We start from the raw sequence: 19,110 nt of genomic DNA on the forward strand, positions 1-19,110 counted from the left end.
GATCAATTGTTATAGATTTGAAGGTTCACCTATTCACAAAAGCTTTGAAGCTTCTGAGTCATATGGCCTCTTGCACCTACATGGTTCAATATGCCAGACTGCAATTTACGGGTACTCAGAACGTGCTTGCAGATGCTCGCAGCAGGACTTTCGTGACCAACCACAAATGGGAACTACACAACTGTGGTCTTTCATCCTGGGGGGACTCCAGTAATAGATCTCTCTGCTGCCCACACCAACACCAAATGCCCACTCCCAAGGTGATGCTCTGGTCATCAGCTGGTCAGGCCGGATCAATTGCTTTCCCTCCCCTACCACTCCTGCTCTGTGTCCTTCACAAGATTTGGCGGGAGAGAGTGATGGTCATTCTGATTACCTTGTTCTGGCCTTGCCAGTTCTGGTTTCCTCCTCTTCTCCCCATGTCAAAGCATCCTCCACTCCCACTACCAACATTCCCAGAACTGCTCACACAACACAACTGCAGGATCAGACATCCCGATCTGCAGACGAATCACCTGAGATCCTGGTTTTTGGATGGTCATCTTCGCTAGCACAAGAATGCTAGTCAGCATTGCAAGACATCCTCTCGAGTAGAAGGAAGGAGTCAACGAGGTGGTCCTACGCAAGCCAAGTGGAAACATTTTACCTCCTGCGTCCAACAGAAAGGACCCAGGAGGTAAACATTTTACCTCCTGAGACCATAGGCATTCCTCTCCTCTTGGACTATCTCCTATCCCTGAAGGCATTGGGGCTTGCTCTCAGTTCCATCCAGATGCATGTAGCAGTCATTAGTTCTTTCCACCCCCTCTGGGGAGGAGCACTCTCATCTATTGACTGTTCGGTTCTGGAAGGGCCTCATGCAGACATATCCTCCCGTTCAACCCATCGCTCCCCAGGGAGACCTCAACCTTGTCCTCACAGCACTGATGAAGTCGCCCTTCAAATCTCTGGCTTCCTGCTCCCTTTCCCTTCTTTCCATGAAGGTCGCTTTCCTCATAGCTATTACTTCTGCGAGAAAGGTGGGCGGGCGAATTGGAGTGCATGATGGCAGACCCTCCTTTCATCATGTTCCATAAGGACAAAGTTTCCCTGTGTTTGCATCCTAAGTTTCTGCCGAAAGTGGTTTCCTGCTTTCACCTCAACCAACCCATATACTTTACCTCTCTTCTTTCCTAAGCTGCGTGCCTTAGAGGAGGAACGGCACCTTCACTCCCTTGATGATCATAGGGCCTTGCCCTTTTACCTACAGAGGACGAAGCTGTTCAGGAAGTCTCCTAGACTATTTGTTGCTATAGCAGAAAGAATTACAAGGCAAGTCATCTCCACTCAGAGAATTTCTAAGTGGGTTTTGGGGTGCATTACACTCTATCAATTGTTGGGACTGTCTCCACCCCTTGTGGTATGAGCCCATTCCATGAGAGTGCAAGCATCAAATACAGCCACACTTCACCACATGCCACTCAGACATATGTAGGGCAGCCGTGTGGTGTTCGGTACACACCTTCTCTTCCCATTATGCCCTGGTGTAAGACTCTGCAACAGATACCTTGTTCAGTCCGACTGTCCTCCGTTCCACAGTTCCAGCATCTTTCTCGCACCTTTGTCCTAACTAGATATTGCTTGTCAAGCACCCTTAGTGGAATACAGTAGGAACCATCACTCGAAGAAGAAGGTGGTTACTTACCAGTAACTAAAGATTCTTTGAGATGTGTGGTTCCTGTCAGTATTCCAGTCCCACCCTCCTTCCCTTGTGCTGCAGATCTGGTTCATTTGTGGTGGAAAAGATCAATCACTCTCCACCCAGAGAATTTCTTCCTGGATCACATCCTGCATATACAAGTACTACGACTTAGATAATGTTGCTCCACCTGACACAGTCAAAGCTCATTTGACAAGGTCACAATTGGCAACAATGGCCTTTCTGGTACAAGTTCCAATTGCAGACATTTGTAGAGTGGCAGCCTGGTCCTTGGTCCCCATGTTTGCCTCCCTCTATGCTGTGGCTCAAGACTCCAGAGACTATGCTAGAGTAGGATCAGTTGTTCTCCAATCTTTATTGAAATAGATTCTGATCCTGCCTACAATCTTACGGCTTGTGAGTCACTAAGAGTGGAATGCACATGTGCAATCACTCAAAGAAGAAAAAACTGTTACTAACCTGTTCTGTAGCTGTTGTTGTTTGAGATGTGTTGCATGCCTCCATTCCACAACCTGCCCTCCTACCTCTCTTCATCGGAGTTATGGCAAGAAGGAATTGAGGGGGGCTGGGGCACCTCTGCCTTTTATACCTGCATCCTGTGGTGTGCAGCAGCAGAGGGAGCCGAGCCGCTCAATGGGTACTGCTGAGGAAAAAAGTTTCCAGTGGCTGGGCACACCAACACCAAGAGTGGAATGAATATGTACAACACATCTTGAAAAGCCACAGTTATTACGGAACAGGGTAATAATAGTTTTTTTCCATCAAGTGCATTATCACGTATCATGCCTTCATAGCTCAACTACTGATGCTTCACTGGACAAGATGCTAAATGCCCATCAGTATAGCTTCTTTCAGTGCTGTTTTTTAACAATTAATAAATCAGGATCCATCTTTTTACCTTACTGGACTTTGTAATAAAGATTCAGAGTAGCACGTGGGTAAAAAGGCAGCAGGATTTCTACTATAATCTAGCCTGTTATGATGGAAGGACACAGTAGGGCTTTGGAAATCCTGCACAGGGAATGGCTTTGTTTATTTACTCTTAACTATGACATAGGACTAATTGTCACTAATAAAGAAGAAGCTGCCCCTCTAACACCTTTGGCAGTTAATGGTGGGTGGTCTGGAACCCTTATTATCACCATCAGATTTTATAGACCATCACTGCTGTCTTATAAATGGTTTAAAAGGGGTACATAGGTATTTAGTTCTATGACTCTCATTAATGTTAATGTGACTCACAGAGTGAAATTCCCACATACTGTTTTAAAATTTTAGGTAATACTTGGGCATTATTATTCTATATATAAAATGCCCTATAATGTCATTGTGGTCGTTGAAGTATGGAGATCAGTAGTCATTAGCTACATAAGAGCAGCCAAAAAAAAAAAAAAAGCCGCAGTCGCGATCTGTGGCGGCAATTCGGCGGAAGGTCCTTCGCTCCGAGCAGGAGTGAGGGACCGTCCGCCGAATAGCTGGACCTGCCGCCCCTCTCCGGAGTGGCCGCCCCAAGCACCTGCTTGCCAAGCTGGTGCCTGGAGCCGGCCCCGACAGGAGCGTGTGTAATATTTCATTCTAAATAACAACGGTGGCCTGAAACAATACCTCAGATCTAAAAAACTCTTGAACTTGGAAGTTTGGATCTATACAGTACTGTGTGTGTGTGTGTGTGTATATATATATATATATATTATATAGTCTTTTGTCTAGTGAAAACAATTTCCCTGGAACCTAACCCCCTCATTTACATTAATTCTTATGGGGAAATTGGATTCGCTTAACATCGTTTTGCTTAAAGTCGCATTTTTCAGGAACATAATTACAACGTTAAGTGAGGAGTTACTCTATTTGGATCCAGATTTCCCCAGTCGCCGTGATCTCCCCTCCCTACCCCACCCCCCTTACAATAAAACAAAACAAAAAACAGATCCAAACACTCCAAACATTTATGTACACCTACACACCAAATTTGGGGAGAGATTGGAGCTGGATTGGAACTTTACACCTAAGGACCAACTCTAATTTTAAACCCCATATATTCAGAGGTTAATAGTTCATGTAAATTATGTTGCTTGGTCTGCTGCTGTTCTAAGCTTGGTAGTAATTTAAAAAAAAATTGAGAGGTGTGGCACACTGACATCTTCCATTGGAGTAGTAGATGCCCATAAAAACTTCTGAATCAAAATTTCAAAAATAGTTTGGCAGTTTAAAAAAAAAAAAAAAAGGCAGATGCAGGGGGGAGAGGGAAAAGGGCTGCCTAGCAGTGTAATATGAGGTATTGGAGTTCAGGAGTTAGTCTTGATCCCTTGCTTCTTGGCTCTTATGGGGTGGGGATTAAAATAAACCCTTGTATTGCTATTTAGAAATCCTTCTGTGCCATCAAATAGAGACGCATAGATGGGTTCAAAAGTAATGCATCCCAGCTCACCTTTGTTTGAAGTAGCATCACTGTGAGCTAGTTAGGAGGCATTATGGATCGTTCCAAGACTCTTTGGGTGAAATAAAATGTGGTACAGTAGTTATTTACAGATCCTATTTTCTACTTTTCTTACAAAAAATGACTTTTAAAATGAAACTATTTTTGGGTGAGTAGTTTATAATTTGGGCTAGGTCATTTTGGTATTAAAAAAAAACCCAAGTTATTAATATTTGAAAAATGGCTGCTGCATGAGCACAGGAGTATTAAATTCTAGGAAATAATTACTATCTAAATTAACATCATAAGAGGTTCAATAATCAAGATTAATGAGACACCTATCATATGAAAAATTGTAATGTGGAGATCTGGAGATATCTATATATTTAACTGTAACTCTTTGGGTGAGGTAAATGGATTATGAACTCTGTGTTACCAAACACACACACACAAACCATCCTGTACCAAAACCACCCTTCATTCTATTGCTCTTCTGAAAGTCACAAATGGAGGAAAATACAGTGCCACTTGGGTTGAATACATAGAAACACCATTTCCTTGTGAAGCAACTCAGATGACTTGGAGTGATGTATAATTTTGGTCTGCATAGATCATCTTGAGCCTTAATCTATACATAATCTACTGTAAATGTCAGGATATAAATTCAAAGAGTTGCTCTCCCTTGATTATGATTATTTATTATACACTTTTTTACTAGCACAAGAGAATATTCTTTATTGGTGTTAAAGGCAATAAATAAATAAATAAAATTCATACCCACACACGCCTGGTAACACTGGTTTCACAGTACAACTTGTCAGACTAGTGGTAATTTTCATTGGCTTGGTGGAGTTAATGAATTTACTTCTCCCAACTCACTCTGAAAACAATACATCCTTTCTTCCAATTGTTTAATGACAAACAGTCACTGAACAGGACTAACAAGTTGCTATTTTTAGCATGGGTAAAGTCAGGTGTTCATCTATTGTCATGAGAGCAGAAACACAAACCAGGTTACAAATATCAAAGCATGGAATGGAAATATAAAATGAAGGGAGATGCCTTGCATGGAACTCAATATGGAAACTGAAGATGACTTTTGGATAGAAAAGGGACACACCACTTTATTTTTTCTAATCTCTCTGGTTTTACATTAACTTCAGGGGGTCTGGATGGCTTGATGGATTAGAAATGAGATATGCAGCCTTGCACCTCCAGGTTGCCAGTTCTAATTCAGCAGTGACGAAAAGTTGGTCTGACAGCATTTTGATGCCCTACGCAAAATGAGCTGCGGATCTTTAGTCCATTTCTTATAGATAAGTGTCCCACAACATAGAGAAACATCACCCCAACTGGAATGAATTGCCACCCTTGCTGCCCATCCCAAGGAAGAGGCCAAAGACTTAACTGGTATGGAAACTGAACTACCCTCACACACCTTCAAAATGTTTTTCCAGATGAAGTTTGAGGCACATTAGTGGTATGGTGTGCAGCAAGCCACCCCTTTTGCTGCCTATACTGTACCAATTCTTTAATGAAGCAGGGGACTTAAGTCTCCAAGACTGTCAGCTGACACATTTCACTTCATGCATGTTTGCAGGGTCAGGGCCACGTAGTCACTATCACTTTCTGTATTTTTAAAAGACTTTGGGGGATATTCTATTGGTGAGGTTAGGATTAGCTCACCTTTCTCCAACCATTTAAAAATGCATTTCTGAGTGTAAATTATGAAGAGTCAGTGCTCAGATATAGTAACAATCAGCATTCACTCCTGAAAGTGGTGCATTTTCCTTCTTAAATAAAATTGACTAGAAAATGCATTTTGTAAATTTGCTTTGCCTGTACACGACAGTGATAAACAGGCAATTTAAACTCCAGTGTGTCTGTGTTTTGGGAGGCTCAGGTATTTGTGATGTATTGGAACATTCACAGGCTCAGAGGGAGGAGGATTGCATCAAAAATGTAGTCACCTAGCATATCTAATTGCATATGATTATCTGACAGTGCACTTTTCTGATCGGCAAACACAGAGGACTTAATCTACACTATTAGCAACTCTTAAGTTACTGGGAAACACATAAAAGATGAAAAACATACTTTTTTTTTTTAATTAAGGGCCAGTCTGACTCGCCTTGCACAATATCTGAAGGAAAGCTAGTCAGAGCCCTGGACTCTTGGAGTGTAATTATTGTGCATAGCTATTGAACTAGCCTTCTTAAAGTTCATATGGAGAGGCAAGTTCAGCACTTTCCCTCTGTACTAGCCATCAGAACTAGACTGGCACAGGAAGCTGCACATACTGTATCCTGTAAAAGGCATAACAGCCACTGCTCTGGCCTGCACTCCCAGAGCCTTTGTGTCTGTCTCTAATATCTCTTACCATAGTGATTGGCCTCTACTGTGGAAAGTGGATGTAGAGACACAATGTAGGTCTAAGTGTTCAACAATTTATCTGTTAAACAAGTAGAATATCAGTGAGTCTCTACAGAGAGAATATAATTGTTGGGGGATCCATTGCCTTCATTACAGGCATTTATAACTTCCCAAAATATTCAGAGCCACCACCAACTTAAAAAAAATCCTGATGATAATGGCACAGGCCTCAAAGATGCTTGTTTTGATAGTGTGATAGCATTACAGAGCTGCTGCTGAAAGTGCGTGAAGGGACCATAATCTAACATGAAGCTGTTTGAAATGGATTTTCTAATGACACCCCAGTTTTCTTTCCTAATGTAAAGAGCATTGCTATAGCTCAAGCACTAAACTCACATACTCAGCACACACTATCAATCTAAGGATCCACTTTTTCCATTTATTTATCATTTTCAATCACAATCATCAGTAAAATCATAGTGATTAACAAATAGTAAAGACAAAATTCCAAAGAAATAATGATTTCCCCTCCCCCAGAATTACAGTTTGAGAGGTATAAGTCCTTAAATGATTTTGGATTCTATATTAGAAAAAACAGACAGCTACCAAGTATTCCCAAAAATTGTAAGAAACTGCAAGAAATATATGATGCCATACATTCATATTAATTAATATACAGAAAAATGCTACAACATATCAAAACATTTTACTGAAAATCAGAAAGAATACTGTGCCATAATTGTCCTCTGGCCCATCTATACCCTAATCACTCTGTTCTTCCTTCACATTGTTTAGACATGAGTTAAGCCAAGCTTTAGCTTTATCAAAATCCAAAAAGCAACCTCTTCCTGTCTTCCCTCAATCTGAGCTTTGCGGATAGAAAGTACTGCTGTAGTTATACCAGCTGATCACTTAGGTCCCAATCCTGCAAAGAATTAAGTATGTGAGCGTAAAGATTGTCTGCTTTGGCCAATGTACATGGCAGTTACTTTCTTTGTTGGGCCTGTCCTGTAGTAGGTGACTTCTGGGTACTCTTCTGGCTCTGTCAATCTGTTTCTTCACTTCAGCAGGTGGGTATTGTAGTTGTAAGAATGCTTGATAGAGATCTTGTAGGTGTTTGTCTCTGTCTGAGGAGTTGGAGCAAATGTGGTTGTATCTTAGAGCTTGGCTGTAGACAATGGATCATGTGGTGTGGTCTGGATGAAAGCTGGAGGCATGTAGGTAAGTATAGCGGTCAGTAGGTTTACGCAAAAGAATAAATTGACACAAATCAGATGTCAAGAATTATAACATTCAAAAACCAGTCGGAGAACACTTCAACCTCCCTGGTCACTCAATTACAGACCTCAAAGTCGTAATACCCCAACAAAAAAACTTCAAAAACAGACTCCAACAAGAAACGGCAGAATTGGAATTAATTTGCAAACATTAAATTAGGCTTGAATAAAGACTGGGAGTGGATGGGTCATTACACAAAGTAAAAACTATTTCCGCATGCTAATTTTTTCCCCTACTGTTACTCACACCTTCTTGTCAACTGTTGAAAATGGGCCATCCTGATTATCACTACAAAAGTTTTTTTTCTCCTGCTGATAATAGCCCACTTTAATTGATTACTCTCATTACAGTTGGTATGGCAACACCCATTTTTTCATGTTCTCTGGGTATATATATCTTCCTACTGTATTTTCCATTGCATGTATCCGATGAAGCGGGTTTTAGCCCACGAAAGCTTATGCTCAAATAAATTTGTTAGTCTCTAAGGTGCCACAAGTACGCCTCATTCTTTTTGAAAAAATTGGGTTTGTTTAGTCTGGAAAAGAGAAGACTGAGAAGGGACATGAGAACAGTTTTCAAGTATGTAAAAGGTTGTTACAAGGAGGAGGAAGAAAAATTGTTTTTCTTAAACTCTGAGGATAGGACATGAAGCAATGGGCTTAAATTGCAGCAAAGGGAGTTTAGGTTGGATATTAGGAAAAACTTCCTGTCAGGGTGGAATAAATTGCCTAAGGAAGTTGTGGAGTCTCCATCATTGGAAATTTTTAAGAGCAGGTTAGACAAACACCTGTCAGAAATCGTCTAGATAATACTAGTCGTGCCACGAGTGCAGGGGACTGGACTAGATGACCTCTCGAGGTCCCTTCCAGTTCTATGATTCTATGAGAAATATATAAAATAAAATCTCCAGTGGGCTGTGTCATCACTTAATACCTCATGATATATTTCAAAAATTAATAAGTAGAAGTCCAGAGTCCTTAGCTTTCACTCCAAAAAGCAATCAATGTAAGATACATAAAAACATATATGAGTTTCAAAGTATGCTCCCAAAGGGCAGAGGGGAAGGTTTTTAAGCCCTCACTCTCCCTAATTTCCAGTATTTGGGGTGAGGTTGGCAACAGGCAGCCCTGTGCACATTTAAAAAGAAAAAAACGTTTACAAATGAAAAGTTATAATAATTGACTTTGGTTTTGTGCTCTTTTCTGCCAACAGATTTGTAAGAGCAAAGCTAAAGAATCCCAACAGTATTACCACAGCTTGGCTATCAGACAGAGTCTGGCTATTAACTTTAACATCCAACAGGACTGTGGCCATTTCTTAGCTGATGTACCTGTTCGCCTCCTTCCATGGGAGGATCCCAATGCACCTGAGGTGGAGGAGGAAGATGAACAGGAAGAAGAGGTAGAAGATGAGGAAAAGAACAAAGAAACCCCTTCCTGTTTGGAGGCTTCACAGAAAGACAACTCAGGCAGTGAGCGGACCATCAGCAAGCAGCGCAGCCGTGTTGTGGTCATCACACGGGAGGTACCATACCTAACGGTGGCTGACTTTGTGCGAGAGTCCACAGCCCGCCATGCAAATAACCCAGACTTCTATGAAAGACAGGTATGTCTACTGCTCTTACAGCTGTGTTCAGGCCTGGAGCACCTGAAACCCTATCACATCACACACTGTGATCTGCGCTTGGAGAACCTGCTGCTGGTTCACTACAGACCAAGGGGAGGCCTTCTGAACTATGAGCCTGTGGAGCCCAATCCCAACGCAGCTTGCCCAGCCAGGCTAATTGTGAGCAATTTCTCACAGGCCAAGCAAAAGAGACATATGGTAGATCCAGAGGTGCTACGGGACCAATCCCGCCTGGCCCCGGAGATCATCACTGCCACACAGTACAAAAAGTGTGATGAGTTCCAAACTGGCATCCTCATCTATGAAATGCTGCACTTACCCAACCCCTTTGATGAGAATCCAGAGCTGAAGGAGAAGGAGTATACCCGTGCTGACCTCCCCAGGATCCCCTCCCGTTCCCTCTATTCCTATGGGCTCCAGCAACTCGCCAGCTGCCTGCTGAATCCCAATCCTTCAGAGAGAATCCTTATTTCTGAGGCCAAGGGAATCCTTCAGTGTTTGTTATGGGGTCCACGTGAGGATTTGTTCCACACTCTGAGCTCATGTTCCAGCCCAGTACGGAAGGATGCTGTGCTGCAGAACTGGCTGGACATCAAACGGACGCTGCTGATGATCAAGTTTGCAGAGAAGTCCTTGGACAGGGAGTGTGGAGTCAGCCTTGAAGACTGGCTTTGTTCTCAATATCTGGCATTTGCCACTACAGACTCACTCAGTCGCATTGTGAAAATCATGCAGCAACACTAGTTTGTACAAGCTGTTGCTTTTCCTCAACCCCCTACTCCTTGCTCTATTCTGCTCCCACCCTCTTTATTCCAGGGTTCACACTTTGCACAACTTCTGAAAAAAATAGCCTAGATCTCAAAGCTAGCAACCCTGAGCAAATAGGTTCTAATTGGAAATACTGTCTCCTGTTGAAGATACGATGGAGACTTTATTCAATTCCTAGGCCTTCCATATTTAATCATATGTACAATGGTTGCAATTGGATTATATACCTCCTAGGTTGGATTAATTTTTTAACAGATTGAAAAAGGGGAGAGAAAAATCTTAAGGAGACCACTATTTTTATATTACTATAGAGAATGAATTCCCCATCTCCTCTGGATGGATCCTGCCATTTCTAGTGGTAGCATCTGCAGAAAAAGCAGTGACCATTTATGACCATCAACAGATTAATTCATCATAAATGTGAATCAAATGATCCACCAAAGTTAAGAGCCCCTGACCACAAAAATATTGCCTCTGCTTCATCCCCCGTGAAAGGTTCTGCCTCTCAGTCTAGGATGAAGCTCATCCACATAGTCTTCTCAGTCAGGTAGATTTTTATTTTACTCCTACTCTTAAATTCTTTATTTTCCTCCCAACTGGGGTAGTCCTCTGATCCCAGCAAGTAATCAATAGGCAGCAATCATCAGTGTCCAATATTGTTGCCTTCTCTGACATGCTAGCTGTCCATATCCCTTCTGATCACGGGTCCTGGATTCCAAGGATCCTGCCTTAATCAGCCCATGATCATCAACCTGTAGTATCTCCACTGAAAAGCAAACAGAACATGCATGTTTCTCTTCCCACCAGTATATAGGACCGGAAAGTCATGTATTGTAGATATAACAGTGTTAAACAAAAGCAACATAACATACCAAGAACAACTGAAACATCCCTCCCACCCTAAAAGGCACTAAACCCTGGGCTTGAAATGAACTGAAATTACATAACCAATCCTCCTTCAGTTGCTGCTATGCATCAGGTATCAAAATAGCAGCCTCCTTCTTTGTGTTTTATTTTGGTTTGCTAGCCACTTGTGGCATATTGCAAAGCAGGACTGAATTGGCAGTGCTGGTGTGTTGGCAGGAGATAGCTACACAGACAAGCGCTAAACAATTCTAACAGGCCACATGGAGATGGTTTTACTTCAAATGCATTTCTCTGGGGGGAAAACAAAGGGGCAAACACTACTATTTAATTACTGAGAGACCTGTAAAGTTTGGCAGCTGTAACTAACAGTGACCTGATCTATTTTCCCCACCACAATATTTGGCTACAAATCTTCTATCAGTAACTAATGTTTACTAGTGTACTAGCTGCTTCAGACAACACCCTAAAAATCCCTAAAAATGGAATGGCTGTCGACATAGCTCAGAGATCATTGCAGATATAGTTTTAGAGTAAGGGGGCACTAGTGGGTATGAAGGTGACAGGTTAAAAAAAAAAAATCCAACCTGAAGGAACTTTTCACCTTTAGAGGCAGCTGCTGGTTTCCTTTCCTGAGATAGCGACCTTTCCTATGGAACGCCTACAATCATACAGATGCTCTCTTTGCTCAGTATTGCTAGGTTCTCAATTGTCTCAAATATCTCTGAAGAACACAATGGGGGCAAACGAAAGGTGATATTTAATATTCTGAGATGGGTGATGGAAAGCATATAGCCCAAGTTTTGAGCCTGTGCTTCTCTCCTATGGATATATGTGCAATTCTTGTATGTATTTTTTTAAATCTGTATATTACAGTGTTTACGTTACTTACCAGACTTTACCTGATGCTAGATCTGCAAACCCTTCCTTTACTTTCCTGGCACATAAATGCGCAGAGTTACATGTGTTGTTTATATGGATTGATATTTCATTTTTCATTGTTCGTTAAATCTGTGAGAAATCAGTTTACTTCAGTCTTGAAAACAAATAGCCACTTTTTATAGCATATGCATGCTTGGACCAGATGCATGGAAACTGAACAAATAGTCCTGCAGGCATGAGGTCAGTGAAACTAGCTCCATGTACACATCGCATATTTGAAGGGGGTGAAATTTGGCATCTGTCCGAGCCAAACTTTGTGGTATGTGGAAGCCTACATTGATTGTGCAGTAATATATAGAATATTTTTGTGGACTTTTTAAACGTTTTTAAACTTTCTGATGAAATATCCTTTTGTCTGATTCATCTGTATCAGAGAGGGATCAGGCAAGGATAAGGATCATGTATTTTAATGTGATATATATCACTTAAAAAAATCGCAAAGAGTTAATGCAAAAAGAGTGCAGTGCACTTAAGCACAAATGCAGTGCATTGAGTTGATGACTTCCACCACTTTGGGAAAGAGGCTTTCTACATAATGCTGAACAAACTTGTGGTAGAAGCCTTTACAAAGAATTGCACAGTCATTAAATGCAGCCCTGTTTCATGTGGGCACAGAATCGTGTAATGCCTTATGGCTTATATACACTGAGCATGAGTTGACAGCTCACTTAAATGCTACCTGCAAACTACCAGACAGTCACCAACTTTAAGCTAAGCACAAGACACTGCTTCTTCTTGTTCCCCTGGTCTGGTTTAGTGTTGGTTTTTGTTTTGTTTTTAAGTGGCGCCTATCTGCACATAACTTCTCACCTAACAAATATATGCTGTATGAGCAGCACATGGACCACTGGCCATTGCAGTAGGCACATTCCTTTAGGCCGCCTGGTTTGGTTGGGTTTTCTTTTCTTTTTTTTTGTGTATGTGGACACATGTTTTCAGTGTCACTTTCATGTCAACACGCACATGCAAAGTTGAATATTGAATGTTTTACAACCTTATGTATTTAACACAGCTGGTCCGAAGCCTTTATATGTCTTTGTTTTTTAGATATCTAATTTCAGTTCATATTGTTTGTGATTAAATTTAAACCAGTACTCATTTTAGTTCTGCAGTATAATTAAGCATGGATGAATGTTCACTACCGCTCTCTTTATTGTGCAGCACTGGGTAACCTTTAGCAATTTGTAAAATCAATGTGATTTTTTTTTTCTTTTTAAGAACAAAAGAATGGTCAAGGAGGACAAACACAAACTGGCAAGAGCTTCCATTTCTTGGTGATTCTGGGGCTGCTTTTGCAGACATCCTTGAGGATCATATTTCTGTTTATGGGGGTCCTCCATGCTGATTAAGAACCACACCGCACAAATATCTGAGAATGTATGCATGAAATTGACTGTAAACAAACAAAAGCAAAAAGGGCGGGGGGTGCTACAGCTTAATTTCTAAACAAATGAGAAAAAAACCTGTTCCCTTGTCAATGGGATTCTTTATGTATCAGGAACGGGACCCCTGCCTATGTACTTGCATGTGGACATATACATGCACAGAGTTTGGATTTTTAAGTAGTGTAGCACTTTTAGTTGAGCTCAAGAAATGAGAAGAGCTGCAATTCTAAGATAACAGTATTGATTGTAAATATATATTTTTCTATTACTAAAAGCTGCCATTTCACTATTTTTTAAATATAAATTATACAGATTTTCAAGTTCAAAATAAGATCTGGAAAATCATGTAATTGTTTGATGAAGAATTAGAATTAGTGGTTTCTGAAGCTTTTAGAGCCACTAAAAATCTTTTTAACATTTTGGATGGAACAATCTAGATCAGCAATTGAATGCACAATGTATAGTGCCTTGTCAAAGAATTAGAATAGTAATGGAGAGAATCAGTCAGAATCTCTCTCCACCTGCTAACAGCCCTATAAATAATACTGCCTACATAGGGTATGCATACACACCAGCTGGGTACCACACAGGGTATGTATACACACTGTGATTCCCAATGTGGATAGACAGATACGTGCTAGCTCTGCTCAAGCTAGTGCCTAAAAATAGCAACTTGGCCACGATGCCTCAGGCTAGCCACCTAAGTATCATCCCGTCTGATCCCCCTCCCCCCCCAATACGTACTCAGGCAACTAACCCAAGCCACCACCCATGCTGCTGTGGCTACACTGCTATTTTTAGGCGCTAGCGTGAGCCTTACACCTCCCAACTGCTGTGTAGACATACCCATAAATATAAAAAGATGACTACAAAATAAAATGGTGCACTTCATATGATGCTGAGTTAATCAATTTAATGAAAGGAACATTTTCTGGAAGGTCAGTTACATGAACAAGTTCCTTTGAAGTTGCTCATAGTACCAAAATAAACCCCAAATGACAGCAGGCCTCTGGATTTTTCACATTTGAAATTGAGACTCAGCACTGGGTGAGAAATAGATGAGATGTCACTTGGTCTAGACATAATACACTAAAATTCAAGAGTCCTATTGCTTTGACAATCTATTACAGACACTCCAACTCCAGAAGATGAAGAGACTGAATAGCTTGGGAAGAAGAGAATGTGTGTAAGATGTGCAGCTCCTCACATTATATATAGTGGATGTGCTGCACACACATCTATATGCTGTGGAGGCATTGATGCAAACCACTGTTAATTTAGGAGTTTTGGAAAACAAGAATCTGTTTATAAATGTGGATTTCTTGTGTGTTTCCTAAAAAATGGATAAGTAAACCCAGTTTATCTTCCAAGCCTCAGATCTGGTCCAGTGAATATATATGGTTCAGGTGAACATCTAGACAGAATTTAGATGCCACAGCCACTACAAAAGCTCATATGGAAATCTCCAGAAATGAGAGAATGCAGAATTTTTTCTAAGGGCTCTGGAATGTCAGAAAATAGAGAGAAGGCTTCTTTTTAAAATTCAGATGTCAAATGAAGACTAAGAAGTCGGTACTGAAGTAAGAAATCTCAGCTTATTGGAATACTATGGTGCTGGAAATCCCACTCTGCAATCCAGTGTGTACATAGTATTTACAGAAGGTCTGACATTATCCTACCATCTTTCAAGCTCCAACATCCACTCCAGATTTTCTTTAGGGATCTGCCAACAGCACCACAGGATCTGCATGCATCATCTGGACATTGTAGAACAGGGGGATTCTGATAGGTTAGAGGGAAGAATATATACTTTAAATAAATCTAGTGCATGTTGGCAATCAAACACTGGGGAGATTACCCAGATGCTTCCTACTCCAGCTCCCTAGCTTTTGTCTGAAAAACTTGTCAGTTGTTGCTGAAATAGAAATATCTCAAGGGCATTACCCCATTCAGAAGCCTTACCTAAATGAGTATATTTTAACATTTTTTCCTGTTTTCAACTAGGGACCTAGTCCTTCTCTCCCTGAAGCCAATGAGAGAGTGTTTTGCCTTTGGGAGCAGTTATAGGCAGCAGTATCAAACCCTTCAGCACACTCCCACCCCTCCCCCCCACACACACACAACTTGATACAGATTGAACATTGTTTCCTGGCAGGTGTAGTTAATGGGTAGTACTCCCCACATCACTGGGTCATCAAGTTTACACTGATTTAATGGAAGTGATGCTGCTGCAATTCCTGAAATCCCAGAGTACACTCACAGCCCTTCAATTAAATGCTGCTCATTTAAAGAGGAGCTTGCTGTGTAGTGCAGCCCATATGTTGCTATGAGTGGAACAAAATCTGTGGACTGCAGTGTGGACGCTGGAAGCCCAGGTGCAGAAATTCTAAACCTATGGTCAATATTCAGTGTAGATGCTCAATCCCTGGGCTTGCAAACCCAGGGTCTCAGTTCCTGAATCCCACTAACCCTGGCCTTACATTGCAGTGTAGACATACCCTGTGAGATCTGCTGCACCAAATCACTCTCTTAGATTAAACCAAAAGAGGCTTTTCTGTTGAAATGATTTAAATATATAGTAGATAATACCAAAGAAATGTAGAGCAGAACTTTAAATGCTTCAGTAATCATACTGTTCCCAAAACTCAATTCAGTGGAAATGGTCCATAAACCAGCACATAGATTCCAAACAGATTTCAAGAGCAGGGAAAAAAACAATTAAAAATGCTTCTGTAAAAGAAACTCTGGGTAGAACTTTTAATGTAAAGTGACTACAACTCTGAAAGAACCCTAGAGAAGTCTCATAATCCCTCCTCCTGACCATTTGTTGTGTTATGAAGAATTTCTACTAGATGTTTGTCTAGATTATATTATTCACTTTGAGGCACTATTTGAAGGATTATGGTTTGAATAGACATAATATAAAGAACTTTGTGCTTGGGAGATTTCTTTATGAATTTAAATTATTTTCTATAAGCCTCCTTGCATTAGACCAGTGTTTTTCAAAGTTCAGGTCGCAACCCAGTACTGGGTCACCTTGCTCAGCACCCAGGGACCCTAGCAACTCTGTTTAGCACCGCCGACTGGGAGGTTAAAAGTCCCATCGGCAGTGCTGCCCAGCTAAGGCAGACCAGTGCCTACCTATTCCGACACGGCGCTGCACCCCGGAAGCAGCCAGCAGCAGGTTCAGCTTCTAGGTAGGGGAGCCACGGGGCTCTGTGCGCTGCCCCCGCCCTGAGCACCGGCTCCACACTCCTATTGGCCGGGAACCAGCCAATGGGAGCTGGGGGGGGGGTGCCTGTGGGCGAGAGCCACGCGGAGCTGCTTGTGTGCCACCACCTAAAAGCCGGACCTGCTGCTGGCCACTTCCGGGGCGCAGTGCCAGGACAGGCAGGTAGCCTGCCTCTGCATCCCGGCCGCTGCTAACCGGGAGCCACCGGAGGTAAGCCCACACCCCAATCCCCTGCCCCAGCCCTGAGCCCCCTCCTAACCCGGAGCCCCTTCCTGCACCCCAAACCCCTCATCCCCAGCCCCACCCCAGAGCCTGCACCCCCAGCCCAGAGCCCTGACCCTCTCCCACACCCCAACCCCCTACCCCAACCCTGAGCCCTCCCAAACCTGGAGCGCCTCCTGCACCCCAAACCCCTCATCCCTGGCCCCAGCCCTGATCCCTCCCGCACTCCAATCCCCAGCCCAGAGCCCCCTCCCACACCCTGAACCCCTCATTCCCAGCCCCACCCTACAGCCCTCACCCCCACACCCCAACCCTCTGCCCCAGCCCTGAGCCCCTCCCAAACCCCTCATCCCCAGCTCTGTTGGGTTGCGGGCATTAACAATTTTCTTCAACTGGGTTGCCAGGAAAAAAGTTTGAAAACCACTGCATTAGATGTTTGGCACTCCACTCAACACCTAGTTAGAGACTGAATTAAGTGTACAGAAGATTTCAGAAATGGCAGTGGGGCATGAAATACTCAACTTATCTGTACCTAAGCATCTCGCTATTCTAAAGAACTTGTTTTATACTTCAGTTTAAGAGGAGCCATCTCATCCTTTGTTTTCTTAAATCCAGGAAGAAGGTTTCAGGGATTTAGAAGAGGTTGGAATGTTTTTTATATGAGAGAAATATATGTTCATATATATATATATATAAATTTTATTGTACTACAAAAAAATCACTTTGCCCCTCTTCTGTTTTGTGTGTGTGTGTGTATATATATATTATATACAGCATATAATATATGCTGTAAATTTGCTTGAATCTTAGCATACCAGTTTCATAAAACCAATGACACCTCTTTATGAAAAACTATTTCAAAACTCTGGTTCTTTTTCTTTGTTTGTTGGTTGCAGAAAGTTTTGCAGCTCAAATCCTTGTGGTGTTTTTTTCTTTTAATTCTTAATTATGCTGAACATTTAAGTGTAAAAACACTTGTTTTTCATAAAAGGAGATAAACTTATTTTTAAATAAGAGATTCCTAAACTGGTGATCTTTTACAAATGGGATTTCTTTAAAATTCCTCAGATAAGAGATTTTTTTTTTTATTTTGACTCCATTGTCCTGGGTAAGCTTTGTGTTTGGAATTCCTGATTGCATTGCTTTATCTGGTGCTTCATATCTATATTGACACATTCTATATAAATAAGTGTATAAACTCCAAGCCTTCCTTTGCCATCAGGGGGCAGTTACACTCTGGTTTGCTGTGGTACTTTGCTGTGTACTTTGTGGCATTCATGTTACTGTGTAAATAAACTAGTTTTATTACACTGAAAGTCAAATGTGGTTGTCTCACTTTTCTATCTTTCTTTCCTCTTTAGGTTTTCAGACACCAGGGAGTTGCACTGGAAAATACTGTGTTTACAGTAAATATGCCTGAACATGGCCTCTTGTTGAATTATGGCAAATGCAGAAAAAAATGTTTTACTGCAAGGGAGCTGAATGTCCTTTAGTAATGTCCATTGTATTAACAAGGCAGATGCAATGTTTAATGTCTCCTGGTCCATACAGAGAGATCAGACATACCATAATTAGGGCAGAGAATAATTCAATCTTCATGTTCATTCCTCCCTGTGGCTTCTTTGCACTGTTCTATCAGTGTACTCCAACCACAAGGGATTAACCTTTTCTGAAGTGAAGAGAATTCACACTCCACATTCATTTGGTCTTGGGCTTCCCTCTGACTTCTTAAAACATTCCATTTCTGCCGTCAAGGGAGACCTACTTCTTGGGAGTGAGAGCCAGGGGTTTGCCTAGACCCCCCCTCCCCTCCAGGGGGGTATACACCTCCTCTGACTTTCCCCAACACCCCTCCTCCCCAGTTACACGCAGTGTTGCCAATTTAGTCATTGGTTGGAAATCTGAATTGAAATTGAAACATTAATACACACTTTAAAAGAATACACAGTCTATCAGAAAATACTTGTACCTGAGAAAGCATAATGGGTTTGAAAAGTATGAACAGAGACTAGCTTCCTCATACAGCTGTTATTTATGACAATGTTAGCACATTTGTTTCGGCTATATTGGCCTACCTAATAATTTCAAATTATGATTTGTAAGCAAGATCTGAATGAGCTCTCCCCTGACAGCTAGTGATGAGCCAGTCGTGGTTAGAAAGGTTTCAGGACCAGACTGTATTTACATGAACAACCCACTCTGCGTAGGTATCCGGCAGACAGAGCTGTGTTGCCCAAATGATCAATTTTGGCTGGTATTGGGTTACAAATCACTTAAGTATTAAATGTGGGGGTCATGAAATGTT

General features: G+C 41.7%; 1 protein-coding gene across 1 annotated transcript in view; it reads left to right on the forward strand.

Annotated features, from left to right (window-relative positions):
• PEAK1 (pseudopodium enriched atypical kinase 1) overlaps positions 1–16,565 on the forward strand; it is a 65,058-nt gene extending 48,493 nt beyond the window's left edge. The window contains exon 4 of the mRNA XM_024205398.2: positions 8,979–16,565. Within this exon, the coding sequence (XP_024061166.2) occupies positions 8,979–10,136 (1,158 nt within the window). The 3' untranslated portion in view covers positions 10,137–16,565. The remainder of the gene's footprint in view (positions 1–8,978) is intronic.
• Positions 16,566–19,110: the final 2,545 nt, after the last annotated feature.

The sequence above is a fragment of the Terrapene carolina genome, unplaced genomic scaffold, assembly GCF_002925995.2.
Source record: "Terrapene carolina triunguis isolate 2854851 unplaced genomic scaffold, T_m_triunguis-2.0 Scaffold67, whole genome shotgun sequence".
In the NCBI taxonomy this organism is placed as follows: Eukaryota; Metazoa; Chordata; order Testudines; family Emydidae; genus Terrapene; species Terrapene triunguis.